Here is a 20,816-nt window from a genome sequence, read left to right as displayed (position 1 = left end):
AGTTCCATTTTCTCATCTCTGTTTGGAAAAGGCAGATGTGTTTCCCACCAGTAGCCCGTCCCCCGGGGCTTGCAAAGGGGCGGCGAGTGAAGTAACTATGGGAAGAACTTAGCTCAGACAGACGGACGCGCGAGGGTGAGGTGAGTGCCCTCCCTTCCCCACGGTCGGCCGTGGTGATGCTTGTCTTGTTCCTCATCTTGGATTGCCCTGGGGGTCCCCCAGGACACCCCCGCCCCCTTTACCGGTACTCACCTTTGCATCCCTCGCCTCTCTTGCAAAGTGTGCGGGCCTCTTCCGCTCTCCCCAGATCCCTCCGGAGGGGGTGGCTGGGAGGGGCGGTCTAACGCGGGCCACGCCCACACGTGGGAACTGGGGTGAGCATCTGTCCTTTAGGCGGGGCCCCTGGGTGGTTCAGTCATTAAAGCTTCCGACTCTTGTTTTCCGCTCAGGTCAAGATCTCAGGGTCATGAGATCGATGCCTGGGCTAGGCTCCAGTCTCGGGCTCGGGCTCAGTGCTGAGTTGGTCTGAGATTCTCTCTGTCCCTCTGCTCCTCCCTTCCACTCCTGTGCCCTCACTCGCTTGCTCTCTCTCTCTTTCCAAAATAAACAGAAAAATAAAATCTTTTTAAAAAACAGTAGTTAGGGAATAAATGGTACGAAATGGTTATGGAAAGATCAAGCAAGCTACGGAGCCAGAGCCGGGGTTCCCAAACTTAAGCATTGTGGCACCGGGGGGCTGGGGGGGGGGTTGGATTTCTGACTCGGGTGCAGGTGAGGGGGCTGGAGCCGGTGCAGGGAGCCCACTCTCTGCACGTGCTAGAGCGCATTCTCAGGGGGATGTTGCTGATTCTTCTATGCACCCCCCCCACCCCGAGTTAGGGCGCCGAGAGCCTGCTGTAGAGTCAGTCCGGGTGCCACGTGCCGGGAGAGCAGCTCCCGTGGGAGGGGCAGACGTCGGCCCAGAGTATAAACCAGAGGCAACACTGGCTGCGGGCAGGCCGTCTGCAGGTGCCCGGAGGTGATGAGCAGTCCAGTGAGCTGGCTATCCCTGGCTGTCTGTGTGGGTGGGCTGAAAGCAGGTGGGTGAAGGAGGGAGCAGGGGTCACGGCAGGAAGGGGAGGCCCCCTGGGATGCAACGGTTGCGGTGAGCAGGTGAGCGGGGCAGGAAACGGATTCCACCGCCTGTCCCTGGGGTCTTTGACCTACAGCATAACAGCGGGTGCAAAATAAAGGGTGTGGGGGCTCCGCTTGTATCCAGTGTCTGAGACAGTCAGACTCCCAGAAACACCGTGCAGAGGGGTGCACGCCAAGGCCGGGGAGAAGGGAGCCAGGGAGCTGCTGTTCGGTGGGAGGAGGCTGAGGACCGTCCGCCCGCTGTCGGCAGGACTGTAATGCGGACTTAAACCTGTGTTAAGAAGGTAGATCTGGGGACGCCTGGGTGGCTCAGTTGGTTAAGCCGCTGCCTTCGGCTCAGGTCATGATCCCAGTGTCCTGGGATCGAGTCCCGCATCGGGTTCCTTGCTCGGCAGGGAGCCTGCTTCTCTCGCTGCCTCTGCCTGCCTCTCTGCCTGCTTGTGTGTTCTCTCTCTCTCTCTGACAAATAAATTTTTAAAAAAATCTTAAAAAAAAAATAAAAAAAAAAGAAGGTAGATCTGCTGCACAATGTTCTTACCACAATTAAAAAACAAAAACAAAAACAAACAAACAAACAAAAACAGAAATAAGAGAAAGAGGACACTTATCACGTGCTGCTTTGGAAAGTTCTCTTTCACCATCTCCCTTTTCTAACTCAGTTGCCGTTTGAACCGTATACATTGCCTCCCCCAGAAAACAGATCAATTCAGTAGAGAGCAAGTGATCTTTATCTCAGGTCGTCGGGGTCAGGATTAAAACCCCGGAACAGCCCTGCCTGCACCACGCCGGAGGGGTCCGCGTTGGTTCCCACTCCCACCCCCACCGCCCCGCCCGGCTCCGGAGCCATGGAGACTGCGCGTGCGCGGGGTTCCCGGGCTGTCCAAGCTCAGGGCTCTGGAACCTGCTGCAGGGTTTGGACTCTGGTTGGGAGATCTTGGGGGGCTCGGTCAGAGAAGCCGGGGCTGACTCCCTTGAATGCTGCGGGGGATTCTGTCTGGGTGTCGGCAAACCCTCCCGGAGGGGAAGGCAGACCAGCACGAGGAGGAAGATTTGGTCAGTAGGTCAAGAAGCAGCAGCCACCCAGGGGACAGGCGTGGTTGGTGATCTGTGGCACAGGGAGCGGTGGAGGGCCAGGGTGTCGGGTGTCGGGTGTCGGGCGGCTTGGTTTTTCCCTTTCTCAAAACACGGGGGACGCACTGTAGGTCCTTAGTCAGTATCCGTGGTCCTCTGTCGGCATCATTAGCTGGAGGCGGAGGCGGACCAGGAGGACCGGGTGGGAGGGGCCAAAACCACTTATCAAATGGTAAAAAGTAGTCCTGCTTGGCCGGAGGCGTAGTGTGATAGTGACCTAAAGCACAGTGACAGAAGATCTGTACGGATTTGGTGGGGTTCCGCCGCGTCAGTAGATGGGGACGGCAAGACCTTTTCTGGGGGAACCGGCGTCTGCGAGAAATAGCCCGTTCCTTGGAACCAGAAGACCAAGGTGGACATGAACCCCGGCCGCACGCATTTTTGACTGTGGCCAGTGTTTGGGTGAAAGCGTCTCTCTGCTCTTTCACGTGTAAAATGAGCAGGCTGTGGGGCTTACAGACCGCAGAGATGAGAGGTGGGCGAACATTAGCGGTTCTGTGGCAAGCCAAGAGCACTGCGACAGACAAAGCAGAAAGTTCAGCACCCATGGTTTTATGCCAAAAGTATCCTAACTCACCACCAGCACCCGGGGAGGGGGGCGGTGTTCAGCTTTGTGGCGGCTCCCAGAAGGGTTTCGGGGACAGAAACTACGCCCCCCAGAGGCAGGATCCTTTTAAAGGCTCCGTTTCTGGAGCGCGAGTACCTACCTATTCAGTTTTATGGCTTTGACAGTGATTTCCCTCTCTACACTTCCATTTGTGTATCTACAAAATGGAGGTCATTATCAATAGGTAAGCGAGAAATGTAATATACAATAATAATCCCAATCTTTCAGGGGCCGTGCAAGCAACCAGTGTCAAGGAGATAATTGGCATAAGGCACTAAATACGAAGGTGGACACCTAGAAAACTACCCCAGTGACTCTTTATTTAACCACGCCTTCAAAATCGTTGACATGTTAGCTTCTTTCTGAAGAGCAGGGCTGCGATCTCCTAACATGGGTGCCAGACGCACCACACAGCAGCTCCTGAGTTAGAGTCTCATGCAAACCTACAAATGAGCATTGTTGTATCAGAGACAAAGTCAGGTTCACGGACTGCACAGGTAAGTTACTTGCTTGCACAGGTCACTTGCACAGGTAAGTGACAATTCCAAGATGGCATCAATATCATGGTCAGAACACAGCCTCCGAAGTCAGACTTCTTGACTTTGGACCTGGTTCCTACCAGTTGGTGGTCATGTGACTCTCTCTGTTCCCGTTTTCTCATCTGTAAGCTTTCGGGGGAATGAGGAGAAAGAGCTCCAAATGAGAACCTCTCCGAGGGCTGTTTTAGGTCAACTGAGAACAGTTGGAACATGGCAACGGCGCAGTAGACATTAGTCAATGTTATTGGGCAACGAACCTATGTATTTCTCTTCTAGTCTTTACCAAGGTCTAACCTGGCTTTTATGGTCTAACCTTACTCCCCACAATGGGCTCAGGGATGATACAAGAGCAAAATTTTCCAAGAAGTGAAACACCACAGAACAAAATCACCACCGAGGGCACACGGAGCAAACAGGTTGTTTTCCTGAAACGCTGTCATGTGGGCAAAAGCTAGAACATTTCCTCCAACCTTCAGACTTGTGGAATTTCAACCAATGCGTGGAAGCCAGGTGACACTAGATTTCCTCGAACTTACTCCAAGAAAGACCTTGGGGACGGTCAGAGCTCACACCTGAGTTAAGTTAAGGGGCTTTCTTGGGTGGATGTGAGACATCTCCTCAGTTGACCTAAAACAGCCCTCGGAGAGGTTCTCATTTGGAGAGCCACTCGGCAAGAGCCTGCCCCCATAAGATGTATACTCCAAGTCATCTAGAATGTGACAGTTTAGGTGTTTCTGCAACCCAAGGGCAGCCGGCTCCATGTACTTCAAGGTATTTTAATAGTCAGTAGTCGGGCGCCTGGTTGGCCCAGTGGGTTAAGCGGCTCAGGTCATGATCCTGGAGTCCAGGATCCAGTCCCAAGTTAGGTTCCCCACTCGGCAGGGAGTCTGCTTCTCCCTCTAACCCTCCCCATTCTCTTAGTCTCTCTCAAATAAATAAATAATAATAATAATATAAAAAATAAAACCTCTAATAGTCACTAGTCTAGGAATGGAGTATTTTAGGAGCTGGGTCTAAATTTTATCCATTTCTTTTCACTTTCAGAATTGATTACCCATTTACATCCGCCAGTTCTAGGTAAGGAGACATCTCTTCATTTGTTAGCGTCTCAAATGTGAGCCTCACCCGTGAAACAATGTCATGATCTTGGAGATCCTTGCACTTCCCACCATTTTGCTCTTCTGTTATTCTTCTGGCTGTAAAGGCAGGCCCTCCCTGGTCATGACAGCCAAATTCCAGATTGATAAAATTCACCCATTTTAAGTGTGCCATTCAATGATTTTTTAGTAAATTTACAGAGGCGTATAAACATCACCGCAGTCCAGTTCTAGAACATGTTCATCAGCCCCAAGAAGACCTCTTGCACCCACTCGCCGTCACCCCCCTCCAAATTCCCGTCCCCAGGCACAGGCAACCACCAGCCTCCTTCCCGTCTCTAGAGGTTGGTCTCTTCTGGACGTTTCTTATAAATGGAAGCCCACATGTCATCTTCTGCATCTGCTTTTTCAGATGGAAAGTCAATCATGGAACTCTTACCTGCTCACGTTAGCTAACGTTGCCTCCGGGTCTCAGTTCTTGAAAGAGGTGGCCCATGTCCACCTGTGCACGACTGGTACTCAGTTTTAACCTACACACGTGAAATTGGGGGTCTGGGGAAAGAAATGCAGAGGTGGGAACACTTTGTGGGCTAGTCAAGCCAGGGAAAGGGACATTTGAGTCCGAAAACATTGGTCGGTTTCGTAATTGCTTTAGTTACCAATGACTTGTTTGGGGGTTGAACTAACGTAGCCTGGAAAATGGGACCCTTCAACCCTCTTAGCTTTGGAGTCAGAAGGAAGCTGTTTTCAGGGCGGCTGGCAGGCAGCAGCGTCTCTGGGTGTAGGGATCGCATGCTGAGGACCAAAGCTGACCTTCGCAGGAGTCTCATGACAATACCCAGTTCACTGGACTGATGGGGGGATATCATTATTGCTTGCAAACTATGTCCAATGCGTCTAGCAGAGAGTAAGCTATATTCTGTAACTACATAATAATAACTAAATAATAATAAGCATAACAATTACTAATGGTATACAAATCGTTGAATAATTTAAAATATTAAATAATAAATTTCACAATGACAAATAACATGGTTAAATAATAACATAATAAAGGTGCTAATATAATTGTTGATCAATAACATATTATTAAATATTAAATATAAATAACATATAGCAATATATAATATACATTATAATATATATAATAAAAATATAAATAACTTATAGCAAATATAAGCAACATATAGCAATAAATTAATCTGGGTCAAAATTACTTCAGGCTTATGAAGGGTCAACCAATATTTATTCATTAAGTCTCTATCATGTGCCAGTCCCTATCAGTTGATATCACGGCTCTTGCTTTGGATAAGATACATGGGGTCATTTCTGACAAATGAGAAAGACTCTGAACACGTCATTATGCATGAAATAATGATAAGGAATGGGAACCTGTACGAGAATGCAATACAAATGGCTCTAGCACAGTCTGGATGTTCCAGAAGGTTCCATGGAGATTCACATCTAAGCTGAACCTAAGAAGAGGGTAAACAGGCAAAGGGTGTGTGGTTTTCCTGCCAAGCAGAGAAAATCATCGGTAAATCCCCAAGGCAAGAAAGATGGCAGCAGCCTCAGGACACCTAACAAGGGGTGAGCAGAGAGAACACAGGAAGGAAAGTCCAAGGTGAGGCTTCAAGTCCAAGAGCGAGCAGAGTATCATGAGCCATTTCAATGCTGCTTCGGATCCTAAGAGCCGTTTGGGGTTAATAGGGGGGCAGGGGCTGGCTGGTGTTTGAGAATGAACTTTCTCTCCGCAGTGTGGAGATGGACGGAACAAATAGGTTGGAAGCATCCAGAAATAAGTTATTGTCATAGTCAAGGCAAGAGGCGACGCTAAGGTAGTGATGAAAGTGCAGAGAGAAGTAGATAGCTTCTCGAGCTACGCGGGAGCCAATTCTAGCATGCTAACCGTTTTACTTTTCTGAGAGAGAGGGAGAAAGGAGACTATGAAAAAGACTCCAGAATTTCGGCTTAGGAGATGAAGTGTGGGCCCTCTGCTCATGGGTATTTTGTGCCACACACAGGGAAGGCAAGTTGGAGAGACCAGCCTCATGTGGACCCCGGGCAGCGGGTGGGCAAGTGTAGTGCAGATCATGGGGATGGACGTTAAGAGAGTCAGTTACCGTTGCAAGCTTGCCCCACACCAGCATGTTTCTTCTTTTCCAGAGTTTGTTAACAGTACGTGTGTCTTTCCATTTATGTATGGCGACTCCACGTACTACAGCTGCATCTCCCTCCACAGTGATTATGACTGGTGTTCGCTCGACAAGAAATTCCAAGGCAGATGGCGGTACTGCACGGGGCAAGGTGAGCATCGCTATGATGGGCTGTCTTGGATGCTAGGGATCCAAGATTCGACTGATAGGAGCCGACCATGTGATTTTGATGTTGGGTAAACCCGAGTCGGAATGACTGTTAACTCTTGTGTTGACCACTTTGAAAAGAGCTGGGTGTGGGAGACAAAGCATGAGTTTTGAGTTTAGTGATGGTTGATCCCAAAACTTGCCATGTTCATACTTCCGCTTCTGCTCCTTCCTTTCTCTGCAGATCCCCCCAAGTGTGCCTTCCCCTTCCTCTACAGAAAACAACTCTTCTATGAATGCACCAAGAATGGCTATGTTTTGAATCGGAGTTGGTGCTCATTGACAAAAAATTATAACCGAGATGGGAAATGGAAGCAATGCTCTCCTTTTGGGTAAGTTGGCTGGGAAAGAAGGCTCTGTGTGTGTGTGTGTGTGTGTGTGTGTGTGTGTGTGTGTGTGTGTTGTGTTGGGGGGGGGGTCTCTTAAAGTGGGGAACTTTCTAGGTTAATGAAAAGGGAAGGTTGAGGTTTACATTACTCAGTAATGGATGAGATTGGGGCTCAGCAAACATTTCCTGTAAAGGGCCCATTCATAAGTATTTTAGACTTCGCAGGCTTTATGGTCTCTCGCATACTCAACTCTACCCAGTAGCACAAAAGTAGCCACAGGCAATAAAAAACAAATGAACATGGCTGTTCCAATAAAACTTTATTTATAGACCCTGAAATTTGAATCTCATATCATTTTCAGGGTCACAAAGTTTCAATCACCTTTTGACTTCCATTTTTAGCTAAAATTCACTTAAAAATAAGAAAACCAATAGCTCATGGGTCATAAAAACCGACAGTCCATTGAATTTGGCCTCTGGGCCCTAGCTTGCTGGCCCCTGGATTGAATGATCTGTCCTTGACCCTATGAGGACGAAGAAATGAGGCTAGTTTCCATTGAAAAGAAGACACGAGAAGGAGAAGAGCCTGGTGGACAGACCACGGAGAGCTCACTCATCTCTGTGCTCTTGAATTACAGTGAGGATTTTTACTGAGTGTACAAGAGTGTCTCAGTCAACCTTCACGATGACCTCAGGGAGTGATCGGGGACGTGTGTTTATGCCCGCAGAGAAATGAGGAAACAAGGCTCAGAGGTTATACCCAAACTCAGTGTTAAATCCCATCATCTTAATGAGGCTTTGTGCAGAGACCACTCACTAGCTGTTCCCATTGAATGAGCCCCTACGATAGGCTCAGGTATGAGCTTTCCACTCATTACCTCTCTCCCCGCCAAGATGGCCTTTTTATGGATCTGGAAACAGACATCGAGAATATGCCCATCGAGATCATGACCTGAGCCGAAGGCTTCACCGACTGAGCCACCCAGGCACCCCTTGACTTTTATTTTCTAAATTCCAATTTTGATTTACACAAGTGATGCCTGAACACTTGCTCACTTAAACATTGAGGCAGCACATGAATATGGGTAAAACGTTACCCCTTCCCTGTCCCACTCACATCGCTCTGTTTCCTACTCTCTTCCATGGCGGGAAATCCAACCAGCCGCTCAGGGCATGTTCTTCTGGGTTAATTCTAGGCATTTACACAAAGATAACAATTTCAAGGTCCTTTAAAACATGAATGAGTAATACTGTTTCTTTTGTCCTGTGACTTGATACTTGATCTTCATTTAAATATACACATTATGGCGATTTTTCCACCTGAATTCATAAACCTACCTCCCTTTTCTTCATGCTTTCACCAAATTTCAAAATACAGATATACTATTCTATGAGAGTATAACCTGTTTGTCTTCAATGGTTACCTTTCACGTTGCTTTTTAAGTGAGTGTGCGAGGGTTGGCTTTTTAAAAGTTATTATTAGAATAACTGAGTGGAATCACGAGGTCAAAGGGTATGTACATCTCGAGGGTCTGTGTTACATTTGGGGTTATTCCAAATTATCCTCTGTCAACATTACTGGACTGCCTGTTTTTAACTTTCTTACCACTGAAAATAATCAATTTAGTGAATTTGTTCAAATAAGAGACTATGTGATTTGTGTTAAATAATCAAGAAACTAAAATGATCAATAGTGGCATACTGAATTTCAGAGGGAGAGAGAAAGTCTTAAACCTTCCTATGGCCACTAATTTACAACACATCTGTCTTTCTCCTGTTCTACTTATTCATGCTAGTTAGTTCTGGGTAGACCAGATCTCCCATCAGAGAGGCAACTGATCATTCTGTCTTGAAGGGTAATAGACTGATGCTATCCTAACCTCTGTTTTTCTTCCACAGTCTCTAAATGAGTCTTGGTGTCCTTGAAGAGATAGAAGTTATAGGACTCATCAGCTGCCTCTCAGAATATGTCATTTCCCTGATTATTATGACAATAAAGATTTGGCGTCTCTAACCTGTAGATGACTCCTTTTGTTGAAAAAAAAAAAAGTCACAGCCAGTGTTCTATGGTAATTGAACAATGAACACTGAACACAGTACAGTGCTGATGGTGATGGGGTGGGGAACCAGGGGACATTTGTGGGGAAGAGCTTGCCTTCAGATCCAGATCCTGCTGAATGGCTAACTGTATCATCTTTGGCAAGTTAAGTAAGTTCTCAGAGACTCGAGCTTCCGCTCATGGACTTTTTGAAGTATAATATACACTTTGAATTTTTTTTTTGAGGCAAAATTTATGACATAGAATTACCCACTGTAATGTGAACAATTCAGTGGGACTTAACGTCATCAAGATGTTGCACAAACAACACCTCTACCGAGATCCAAAACATTTTCACCACCCCGGAAGGAAACCATGTATCCATTAAGCAGACAGTCCCTCTCGCCTCTCCTCCAGCCCCCAGCCACCACTCATCTTCTTCTGCTGTCACTATGGATTGACCCATTCTGGATGTTTCATATAAGTGGAATCATCCAACACGTGACTTTTTGTGTCTGGCTTCTGTCACATAGAATAATGTGGGGTTTTTTGTTTTTTGGGGTTTTTTTGTTTTGTTTTTTTTGAAGTGAACATAACCTCAAGGTTTTATTGTCTTCATAATATAACAGAATATGAAGATTAGAACTGGATCACTCGGCCCCTCTTCTTTTTATCTCCTCCCAGTTCAAAATCTAAGCATTCTCTTAGATCTGCGAATGGGCTCAACACATTCGAACCTCAGCACAATATCCTTTATAGAGTTAGCCTTTTTCCGGAAAATCGGCTTAGTCTGCCCACCATAGCCACTCTGCTTCCTGTCATAATGTTACTTTTCCTGGGCGTAAAGAGAATCTTTGCCTTTCTTGTACTGTGTCACTTTGTGGGGTTGGTGCTTGTCACACTTCTTGCAGAAAAGTCCGGCGGGTTTAAGAACGTCTACCATGTTTGCGAGAGGGCTATCGGCACCAAAAGCTAGAAGAATGTTTCTGAAGCTCGTCCACTTTATCACACACATATCCATAGTTCACCTTTTTTATGGCCAAGTAATATTCCATTTTATGGCTATACCACACTTGATTTATCCATTAATATGTATATTTTATAAAGCACATAGGTGACATGTGTAGAGACAGGTGAATTTTCACAAACTAAACACTTCACGTAACTGACAGTCATACTAAGAAACAGATCATTTCTGGGGCGCCCGGAGGCTCAGTCGGTTAAGTGTCTACCTTCATCTCAGGTCGTCATCCAGGGGGTCCTGGGATCAAGCCCCAGGTCAAGCTCCTTGCTCAGTGGGGTGTCTGCTTCTCCCTGTACCCCTCCCTCCCACTTGTATTCTCTCATGCTCTCTCTCAAATAAATAAAATATTTTTAAAAATAAAAAAAAATAAAACCATACTGAGACACTGGGCGAGTGTTGTAAGTTACAAGACAAGGCGGCTTATAAACAACAGAACAACAGAAGTTTATTTTTCACGGTGCAGGAGGCTGGAGGTCTGAGATCAGGGCGCCAGCATGATCCAGTGGGGACAGGGGAGGCGGGGATGGGCAGACTTCTGCTTGTCTCTGAGCAGGGCAGTAGACGGGGGAGCTAGCTCTCTGGGACCTCTCTTGTAAGAGCCCACTCATTATCAATCCATTCACCCTCCTGAACTAATCAGCTCCCAAAAGCCCCCACCTCCTAATACCATCATTGTGGGCACTGGGTTTTCTAGATTAAGAATTTGAAAGGGGCACAAACTTCAAGCCCTAGCCCTAGCAGAAATGCAAAATCGTAAGCCATCTGGAAAGCAGGCAGCCTCTCAGCAAGTTCCATGCTCTCCACAAGTTCAATGTCACATTCTACGTCCAGCTCGCTTGACTTGTGGTCATTATGCTCCTGATATTTGAGCTCATGTAACACAATTTCATTGGGCAAATGCCCCCAAACTTATTTTATCCTTTTTATTCCTGATGGGCATCTGGGAAGTTGCTCGCTTGGGTTTATAATCCTTAATGCACCTTCGACTGTATCTGTCTGTACGTGTCTTGGAGCACGTTTCTGTCGGGTACACACCAAGGACTGGGATTGCCTGATCCTAAAATGTGTGTGCGTTACAATTTGGTGACTTCGGGCCACTGCTTTCCAAGGAGATTGCTCCGATTTAAATTCGAACCAGCCACAGTTCCAAATCCTTGCCAAATTAGTATTTTCTAGCTTTTTGGCTTTAAATTATAGGAATGGAAGCAAATATTATGTTACCTCTGTCTTTTTCCTGCTTTTCTCACAGGAAAAATGCGGAGCCTCTCTCCCATCCAGCCCAGGGTCCTGGCGCGCAGGCGGCGGTGTGTGGGTGCCCCCTGGTGGCCTCAGGACATCACAACAGGTTTCTCTGTCCCCTCAAAGGAGGCCCTGAAGGAACCCCATCATTGATCTGACCTGTGTCTCCAGGCACATTGTTTACCGTGACAACAATATTAAAGCTACACTAGTTTAGAGGTATTTCCTGTTAGGCACTTATCTAGAGGAATTTTAGGTAAAGACTAAAAAAAAAATGGGAGGGCTTTAATTTTTTTACAAGCAAAATCATTGGTGGATACTGTGTTCGCTTACTATAAAAACAACTACCCTTAAAAACCTTTTTTTTTTTTTTGTGGCACTTGACTTTTTTTAGATGGATTTTAGCAAAAAGAGTGATGTAGTGTTCCATGATTCATTATGTATAATGAGTATGTACAGTGCTCCCTGCAATCCGTGCCCTCCTTAATACCCACCACCGGGGTCACCCCTCCCCTTCAAAACCCTCAGTTTATTTCTCAGAGTCCACAGTCTCTCATGGTTCATCTCGCCCTCCGATCTCCCCCCCTTCACTTTTCCTTTCCTTCTATGTCCTCCATGCTATCCCTTATGCTCCACAAGTGAGTGAAACCATATGATAATTGACTCTCTCTGCTTGACTTATTTCACTCAGCATAATCCCCTCCAGTCCCATCCATGTTGATGCAAAAGTTGGGTATTCATCCTTTCTGATGGAGGCAGCATACTCCATTGTGTATATGGACCACATCTTCTTTATCCATTCGTCTGTTGTAGGGCATCTTGGCTCCTTCCACAGTTTGGCTATCATGGACCTTGCTGCTATGAACATTGGGGTGGACAGTAGAGTCTTACCTCTACCACCGATGCCGTGGATGCCAGCAGACCTTGCACCAAAGAGGGAGCACTCTGGATCATAGGGATCACCATGGATCCCTCCAGATCAACAGTGTTGGCTGGCCATGTGATTGAATGATCCACGTGCCATTGTTTTTATTTATTTATTTATTTATTTATTTATTTATTTATTTATTTATTTGCTACAGGTTGGAAAACAAATAATTCTTGCTCTGGTTGAAGCTTTGAGGGATACAGATATAGGGGAGTCCCAAGACCTGCCTTTGAGAAGTTACTACCCCCTCCCCTCCTTCCTGAGCTGAGCAAAATGTCCAGATGCTTCCCTCGGGGATGGTCCCGATGCAGTCCAGGAAAGTTTCCTGGGGGATAACAAAGGTTCTTGGATTCAGAGGGGGTAAGGGGGCTGGGGCTGTTTAGGTAAAAGGTGAAATGTAATTAGAAAGGTGAGAAGGGAGGGATCTGTGCTACTTAATCTGCTCAGGTCCTGTGCAGCTGGTCAAGGCAAAAGCCACCTATCTCCACTGTTAGAAAATCCGTCCGTTTGCCATTCCGTGGCGGCTGTTTGGCACCTGGCGGTTCCCAGGGTCACCAGCCTCCCTCCCCCTGACCAGGGTCAGTCTGAAGCTCATCTGACCCCCTCCCTCCCCCACCCCCAGAAGGTCTTCAGGGATGATCTGATCTCAGCTCCCTCTCCTGGGATAGATGCAAAATTAGACACCTCCCAGGGACAACTGGGGTGGGGTTTTGGCGGAGTGTGTGTACATCCTTACCAGGGTCTGTCAGATGAGGACCGGCTTTCAGTACTTCCAGGCAGTGTCTCCACATTTGCACCATACACAGACACACACACACACACACACACACACACACACACTTCTACTCCAACCCTGACACACACACTTCTCCCCTTCCTCCTTCCCCGCTCCACACACACGGTCACATGAGCGTCCCTCCCCCAAATCTGATCTAATTCTCTCTCTGCTCTGCTGAGGCCCTCCTGGCTTAAGAGGATTGGAGTATTTGCTAAATGGGACCAGGACAGGGTTAGAGAAACAGCTGTGAGGAGACCCGGGGGACAAGATGGCCATGATGGGGGGGGCAGAAGTTGGGAGGGGGGAGACAAAGAAGCTGAGAGAAGGGGTGAGGGGTTCTCCTGGAGTGTTGGGGGGGGTGGTTGAGAAGGTGGAAGAAGGGCATAACTCTAGCTGACTCTGCAGGAGAAAAAGCGTTTCCAAGAGGACCATGAGCTCTATTAATTTTCAAAGGATCAATCCCCCAAACAAGATCCAGATTAAGTCATTAGAATTAAAAGCCCCAAACCAGGTTCCTGGATACAGAGTAAATATATCAGCCGAACCCTCTATATAAGACAAAGAGATCGGAAAAATAAAATGTTCAATTATCGTCTAAAAAATCAGGCGTAAGAGATAAAATACTACAACTATACCTCCAGAAAGACGTCTGTAAGACCTCTGCGGATAAATAGGAACATTTGGTGGAGAGTCTTCGTCGATTGGAGCACTCGTATGGTAAGGATGTCAGTTCATCTCAAACCACTGACGGATTTCATGCAATTTTGATTAAATTCCCCCAGAAGGCTGCTTGAGGCCTTCAGCAAGCTCTCAGGGCGTCCCACGGGACACCTGGGAGCCCAGAGAAATGCCCACGGGGGGCCCCTGAGTACCAGTGGGGACACACAACAGCATGACCTGTGGGGACCACAACGAACACAATATCCTACCTCAGTGGGTGGCATGAACGGGGGTGTGTTCCCACCGAGAAGGAGTAATCCGGGGAGCAGCCTGACCTACCATCACTGTCCCTGCCCACGGGGAGGCCGTGCATGAAGCCGGAGGACCCCCTCGTCCCCTCTGACCCCGGGGGGACTGCAGGACTCCGTGGGGACAGATTGCCCTATGTATCCAGTAACAGCATCTGAGTCACTTGTCCTCTGGGGGGTGGGGAGGCGGGCGGAGGAGGTGTCATCTCCCTCTTGGGATCTGGACATCAAAGGGAAAAAGGGTTCCTCCAAGGGGTCTTGGGTAAGAGGGGCGCTGTGAAATCGGGGGCCAGGACGGGGTCTAGAGAGAAGTCTGAGGCGAAGGGGTTCTGAGGCCTGGCTGAGTCCAGAGCTGGGACGGGGGTGTGGGCAGAGGGGACACACTCCGGGGAGCCCCGCTCTGGGTCCCGCTGGGCGGGCGGAGGCTGCGCTCTGCTTCCCCGGGAGACCCGCGTGGGCTGTGCCAAGCCACGCTGGAGATGCCTGGGATCCCTGGGAACGCGAGGAAAGCAGGGCCCGGGGCCCGGGTAGGGACAGGGAAGGGGACAGGGACAGATCCGGGGACTCCATGGCCCCTCAGTGGAGCAGGGGGTCCCAGACCTCGCCCTTTGGGCAGTCGCTGAAGCCTGGAGAGCTTGGCCCATGTGGAGGGAGGGACAGAGGGGACAAGGAGGAGGTGTGAAAAAGGGCTTGGCTCTGGCCAGGGCGGGGGGCGGGGGGGGGCGGTGCTCGGGAGAAAAAACCAGGCCTCACACTGCTCCCTATGGCCCCAGGTCCAATTCGAGGCCCCTGGGATGTGGGGTACAGGAAGCTACAGGGGCAGGTGCAGAGGGCAGCAGGGGCAGGGCGTGGGCACCCGGCACCCCAGGGGCGGGGCTTCACGGAGGCCCTGAACGCTGGTGCCTGGAGGCCCAGCCCCGCGGCTTCAATCCCGGCGGGATCACGTTGGCGGGTTTGGACAGCACAGGCGTTGAGCTGAACTTGGGGTCCGGCCCCGCGTCTACACGGGGACCCCTTGTTAGCCGCGTGGGAGCCTCTGGCCTCAGTCTGCTCAGCGGGCGCGGGGGAGGGCCCAGCCCCCACGAAGCGCCACCTTCCCAGTAGATCTCGTGGACACTGGGGACCCGGGGGCGCGGGGGTCCTACCTGAATTTGCTGTTCGTCCAGGCGGCGCCTGGCGGCCAGGGCGAGGCGCTCCTCGCGGCCGGGGTAGCGGCTCCTCGGGAAATGCTTCCTCAGCTCCCGCCGCTGCGCCTTGAGGTACACCGTGCGCTTCTTTCGGGGCCTCGGGAGCCTTTGGGGTGCTGGGGGCCCTGAGCAAAGGACCCAGGGTCAGACGAGCCCCGGAGAGAGCCCCCAGCCCGCCGCCGCCCCTGCCCCGCCGCCGCCTGGGCCGGGCCCCGCGAGCAGGTGGGAGGCTCCGGCGGGGGCGGGGGCACAGGTGCGCGTGAGCGGCGGCGCCGGGAGCGGACGCCCTGCGGGCTCGGGCCCAGGCTCTCCCGCTGCCGGCCCAGTCCCTGCGCGTGTCCGGGCCTCAGGGTCCCCGTCCTTGAAACGGGCCCGATGACGGGGCCCGCAGCCATGGAAGGCGGGCAGGGCGGGCGTCCCAGGCTCAGGCGGGCCCCACCACCCCCACCTGCCCCCCCAGCTCCTCCCTCGAAGGGCCAGAGCCTCGCTCACACTTGTGAGGGGGCGACTGCGCCCCGGGCCCTCTGCTCAGCCCACCCCCAAGGACTTAAGTCCAGCGCCAGCTCCACAGAAGTCCCCACAGCACAGCGTGGGACCCCCTTCCCGGACGGGGGCTCCCCAGCCTCGGTCCCCGCTCTGGCCCCTCAGGCAGGCCCAGGCGCACCTGGAGGAGGGCCTGGCGCCCTCGTCCTCCGCTCTCCTCGCTCCGCGGCGGCCTGGGTGCGAGGCTCTGCCCCCAGGACCCGGGGCTTAAATCCCAGCGGCCAGCGGTGCCCACCCACACCCAGCCTGAGGGTCCCGGGACTCTCCCTTTCTCAACCCCCCTCGGCCCCGCCCCGGCCGGACTCACAGGCAGTGAGTGAGCCTTTCCACCCTGTGGGTGGGGGCGGGGCTGGGGGCTGGGACCTCCGAGAACACCCGGCCTGGGTCCCACCCTCGGGGGCTCCTGCCCAGGGGAACCCCACGTTGCCCATCATGTGGGGTCCCTGTCGCAGGAAAGGGCCCCTCCAGCCAGCCCCCTGGGGTCATCCCATCCCTTCCCAGTCCTGGGAGCCCCAGTCACCCGCTTCCCTGTCCAGTCTCCATCCTGTCCTGCCTGGTCGGTCCAGCGGCCTCTCTCCTTGCCCCCCAACACCACTCTCGCCGTCTGGTCCCTTCTCTAAGTGGCCCCTGAGTCCTGGACAGAGGGGTGCTCAGACACGCTGGCCCCGATGCCGATTTGGGGTCCGGTGCTGGTTTTCCTATGGGATGGAGGCCGCCCCCTCCTCTTAGTGAATGAGTGAACGGGGTTGCTCCGTGTGGGGACTCGGGAGCTCGGGCGGGGACCAGCCCCTCAAACGGCACAGACCCACCTCTCGGCACCAGACGAGCTCCTCCCTGGTGCTGGGTCTGCTCAGGACTGGAGTCCGGGGAGAACACAGCTTACAAGGCTCGGGTCTGGGGGAGGGCTCCTGTTTTCATGAGCGGGAGATGAGGGGTACGTAGGATGGGGGATCAGACACAAAATGAGGGAAAACAAAACGTTCTTATTTGAGGTTTGCCTGAGTGTCTCGCGGGGCATTCCGCTGTAAGCGGACATTCGTGCCCCTTGCTTTCTGGCAAGATTTTGCTTAATTGGACATCTTCTTCTCCTTGGGCAGGTAGGAACCCACGGGTCACCAAGTCAATGGCTCTGCTGTCCACAGTGGGCATCTAGCAATTTCCTTGGTGTAGAAGATGTGACCGGAGGCCACCTTCTCTCTCATTTTTTTTCCTGAAAGATTTTATTTATTTGAAAGAGAGTACGTGAGCAGGAGAGAGATCGAGCACCTGCAGGCAGAAAGACAGAGGGAGAAGGAGAAGCAGGATCCCTCTCTCGTTTTTAAAAGAAAGTAAGTGTACCATTTTGTGGATGAGATTGGCCCATACTGAGAAGAAGGGTCCCCCAGGTTGGCGGGTGGGATGGTGAGCGTGCTCCCACCCGTGTTAAAGATTAACTTGCTTCAAGCTTCTTGCTTGGTGACCTAAACCTCTCAGTTTGTAACAGAACTAACTAGTCTGCTTCCTTGAGATCCTGCAGCCCGCTGGCTTCGAGGCACGAAGGACCAGGCTTTCCAGAAGGGGGGGCCTGGAAAACAGCCCCGGGTACCTCAGTGATTGGTTCCCGGTGCAGGGAAGAGTCCGGATGTACTTTGTTGGCCTGCTGGGCCAGCCCTTACTGGGAGACACCTGGGAGCCTTGAGGACTGGCGGGTTATCAGGGGAATCTGGAAGCCTCGCAAGGACAAATGGTCGGATGCCGAGCACCGGCTTTGCCTGCACACAACCCCCTCACCATATCCCACACCTTCCCCTTTAAACCCTCCAGCTCCCCCGAGACGAAGAGGGTGGACTTTGAGATGTGGGTCCACCATTGTCCCCAATCGCCAGCCTCCTCAATAAGACCACCGAGCCTTTCCCACCAACATTTGTGTCTTGAGTAAGGCTTTCCAGCAGCAAATTGCCAAACCTGAGTTCGGAACCGGTCGTCTCTCCGGTGACAGGGGCATGGGGAGTCTGACCATTTCATAGGCTGCTTTTCAAGACAGACTTGGTGATAGCTGTCAGTGTCCCTCAGCCAAGGACCATCAGGAGGATGCCAGGATGCGAGCACATGTGGGTTTAACATCTCACACCTACGGGCATCTTGGTGAGACCCACACAGGACATAGGCTTGTATTTTATTGGGGGAGAAGGGGAAGGTTCAAAGAAAAGTGATTTTTATTATTTTTTTATGATTTTGAATTGAATTGAAGTCAGGGGGACGCCTGGGGGGCTCAGTCATTAACCGTCTGCCTTCGGCTCAGGTCATGATTCCAGGGTCCTGGGATCCAGTCCCAGGTTAGCAGGGGCTGGCTGGGGGTGGGGGGAGCAGAATGGGGAGTTAGTGTTTAATGGGAACAGAGCAGTGACAGTCGCACAACATTGTGGAAGTACTTAACACCACAGCCTCGTGCATTTTATTTTTTTTTAAGACTTTATTTATTTATTTGACAGACAGAGATCACAAGTAGGCAGAGAGGCAGGCAAATAGAGGGGGAAGCAGGCTCCCCGCTGAGCAGAGAGCCCGATACGGGGCTCGATCCCAGGACCCTGAGATCATGACCCGAGCCAAAGGCAGAGGCTTAACCCACTGAGCCACCCAGGCGCCCTGCCTCGTGCATTTTAAAACAGTGAAAAGGATACATTTTGCATCCTGTAGATTTTACCACAGTTTTTAAAGAAGGTATTATTTATTTTATTTTAGGAAGCAAGCAAGCTGGGGCGTGAGGGTGGGCAGAGGGAGAGGGGGAGAATCTCAGGCAAACTCTGTGCTGAGCACACTGAGCCCGGAGCCCCACGGGGGGGCTCCATCCCGTGACCCTGAGTTCAGGACCTGAGCCAAAACCAAGAATCGGACGCTCCACGCACTGTGCTGCCCCTATTTTACCACAATGTTTGAGGAAGGAAGCGAGGCTGTGCTCCGGGTTGAATGATGTCAGGAAATGGAGGTCAGGCTGTGACCCGGTGCCCCGTCTGGAAGGCCAGGAGGTGCGGGGTCGGGAGCCGAGGTCAGCAGGGAAAGTGTCTCCCGTGCTAGCCTGTGCGGGAACCAGCTCTCCCTTGGGCGGCTGGGACAGTGTTTGTGTTTCTGCTCCAGAGACAACCTGTCACAGCCGCTGGGAGAACCCACCCCTGGCCCCAAAGCTTTGTCCCCGCCGCGGGCAGGGTCCCTGGGGGTCTGCCGGGGGGGCCCCACCTCTGATAACAGACCACACATGGTGATTGCCTGGAGAGCCAGCCTCCCTCCGCAGCCCCTCCTGGCGGCGGATATTTGAAATCTGTGCACGTCAGAATCCCCTGGAGGCTTGTTATAACCCAGACTACCCTGCTTCTCCGGCTCCCCCAGTTTCTGATTCTTAGGGTAGGTGGGCAGAACCCTGAATTTGCATTTCGGACAGGTTCCCAGATGAGGCAGATGGTGCTGGTCGGAATCGGAGATGAATCAGGGACCCAGGGACCCTACTTTGAGAACCAGCTCTGTAGGGGCGGGCATGCCTCCCTCGTCCACCTGGGCCCCTAACCCCTGGCCTTGGTCCCAGAGCTTAGCTTCTCGTAGAGGCACCAAGAGGCCAGCCAGGCAGAAAGAGGTAGATGGAGAGGCAAGCCACCGCAGAGACTTGCCTGACCTTGGGGGAGCTCTGAGGTTATCAGAAAACAGAGGAGAGTGGTAAGAGGTAAGACAGCCATACAGGAGCAACAAAGGCAAACAGAAAATACAAGAGAGAGAGAGAGAAATTCAAATGCATTTTTCTTAAATGCCAGGCACTATTCTAAGTACTTTATAATCTTTAACTGGGGTCTCAGATGGTTGTACCCCCAGCCTTAGTCTCTCCCTCTGTCCGTCTGTCCTGCACCCTCTCCCTTCAGCTGGGTGGACAGGACACCACCCTCCATTCCTCAAAACCCTCTAGTGGCTTGCCACTCCCTTCCACATACATTCTTTGTGCTTTTGTGCCCTCCAGAATCTTCCCTCATGCCCCAGATATCCAGCTGCCCAACTCCAGTCCAGTTTTTAAGACCGTTTCCTCCCCTCCGTCCATCTGTCCACTATCTTTCCATCATTCCCCCCTCTGCCTATCTATAGCCCCACTGGTTCTGAGAACAGAGATTTCTGGAACCAAACTTGAGAAGCAAACCAGAGAGCCCAGAAAGTGCGGACATCTGGGCAAGAGGACACGGGTATAATTTTGCCCACAGCTGGGAGTGATGGAGCTGACACCCCACAACCGGTCCCCGCCACCCCACTCCGCGGGGGGCAGAGTAAGGGTCTGCGTGACATTCCTCAGGCACTTCTGGCTGCCTGTAAAGAAAGGGAAGGGAAAAACAAAAGGTTACTTATAAAGATCACAGTCCTGGAAGACAGGAGTCCCCAACAGTTTGCAAATGTCTTTGTGAAAGAAATTTCAAGAAAACCTGGAAGTTAGTTTATTGCTAGACCGTCCATAGACACCATTTCCTGGGGCTCTAACATCACCTCCCACCCTCCACAGTGATGTAGAAAACCAAGGTCAGGGGTGTCCAGGTGGCTCAGTGGGTTAAAGCCTCTGCCTTCGGCTCAGGTCCTGATCCCAGGGTCCTGGGATCGAGCCGCACATTGGGCTCTCTGCTCCATGGGGAGCCTGCTTCCCTTCCTCTATCTCTGCCTGCCTCTCTGCCTACCTGTGATCTCTGTCTGTCAAATAAATAAATAAAATCTTAAAAAAAAAAAAAGAAAGAAAGAAAACCAAGGTCAAAGGAAATGCAGGTCAAATTAAATTTCCTTCTAACCTGCAGCCCAGTGATGGATACTTGAGGCAAAGTATAACCTTCCTCCAGGAAACTCCCAACTGTCTCAATGTTAAGGCTTTGCTAGAGGGAAAAGCAACCTTAGCTTGACAAGGGCAAGGCTTCCAGTA

The 20,816-nt window shown here is 51.1% G+C and overlaps 1 protein-coding gene across 2 annotated transcripts; it reads left to right on the top strand.

Moving 5' to 3' along the window:
- Positions 1-979: 979 nt before the first annotated feature.
- Positions 980-9,211, top strand: LOC308358089 (binder of sperm protein homolog 2-like). 2 transcript variants are annotated; one of them, XM_080828102.1, is made up of 5 exons: positions 980-1,079; positions 4,456-4,488; positions 6,675-6,815; positions 7,056-7,203; positions 9,099-9,211. In XM_080828102.1, exons 1-5 carry the CDS (start codon positions 1,022-1,024, stop codon positions 9,103-9,105), a joined length of 387 nt encoding a protein of 128 aa, XP_080684228.1. In that variant the 5' UTR covers positions 980-1,021; the 3' UTR covers positions 9,106-9,211. The 2 variants fall into 2 exon arrangements, with proteins under 2 accessions (XP_080684228.1, XP_080684229.1); XM_080828103.1 differs by lacking the exon at positions 4,456-4,488 and having other exon boundaries at positions 1,015-1,079.
- Positions 9,212-20,816: the final 11,605 nt, after the last annotated feature.

The sequence above is a fragment of the Martes martes genome, assembly GCF_963455335.1.
Source record: "Martes martes genome assembly, chromosome: 17".
Taxonomy (NCBI): domain Eukaryota; kingdom Metazoa; phylum Chordata; class Mammalia; order Carnivora; family Mustelidae; genus Martes; species Martes martes.
Note: the sequence above shows the minus strand (reverse complement) of the source record. Positions and strands in the feature narration are given on the sequence as shown.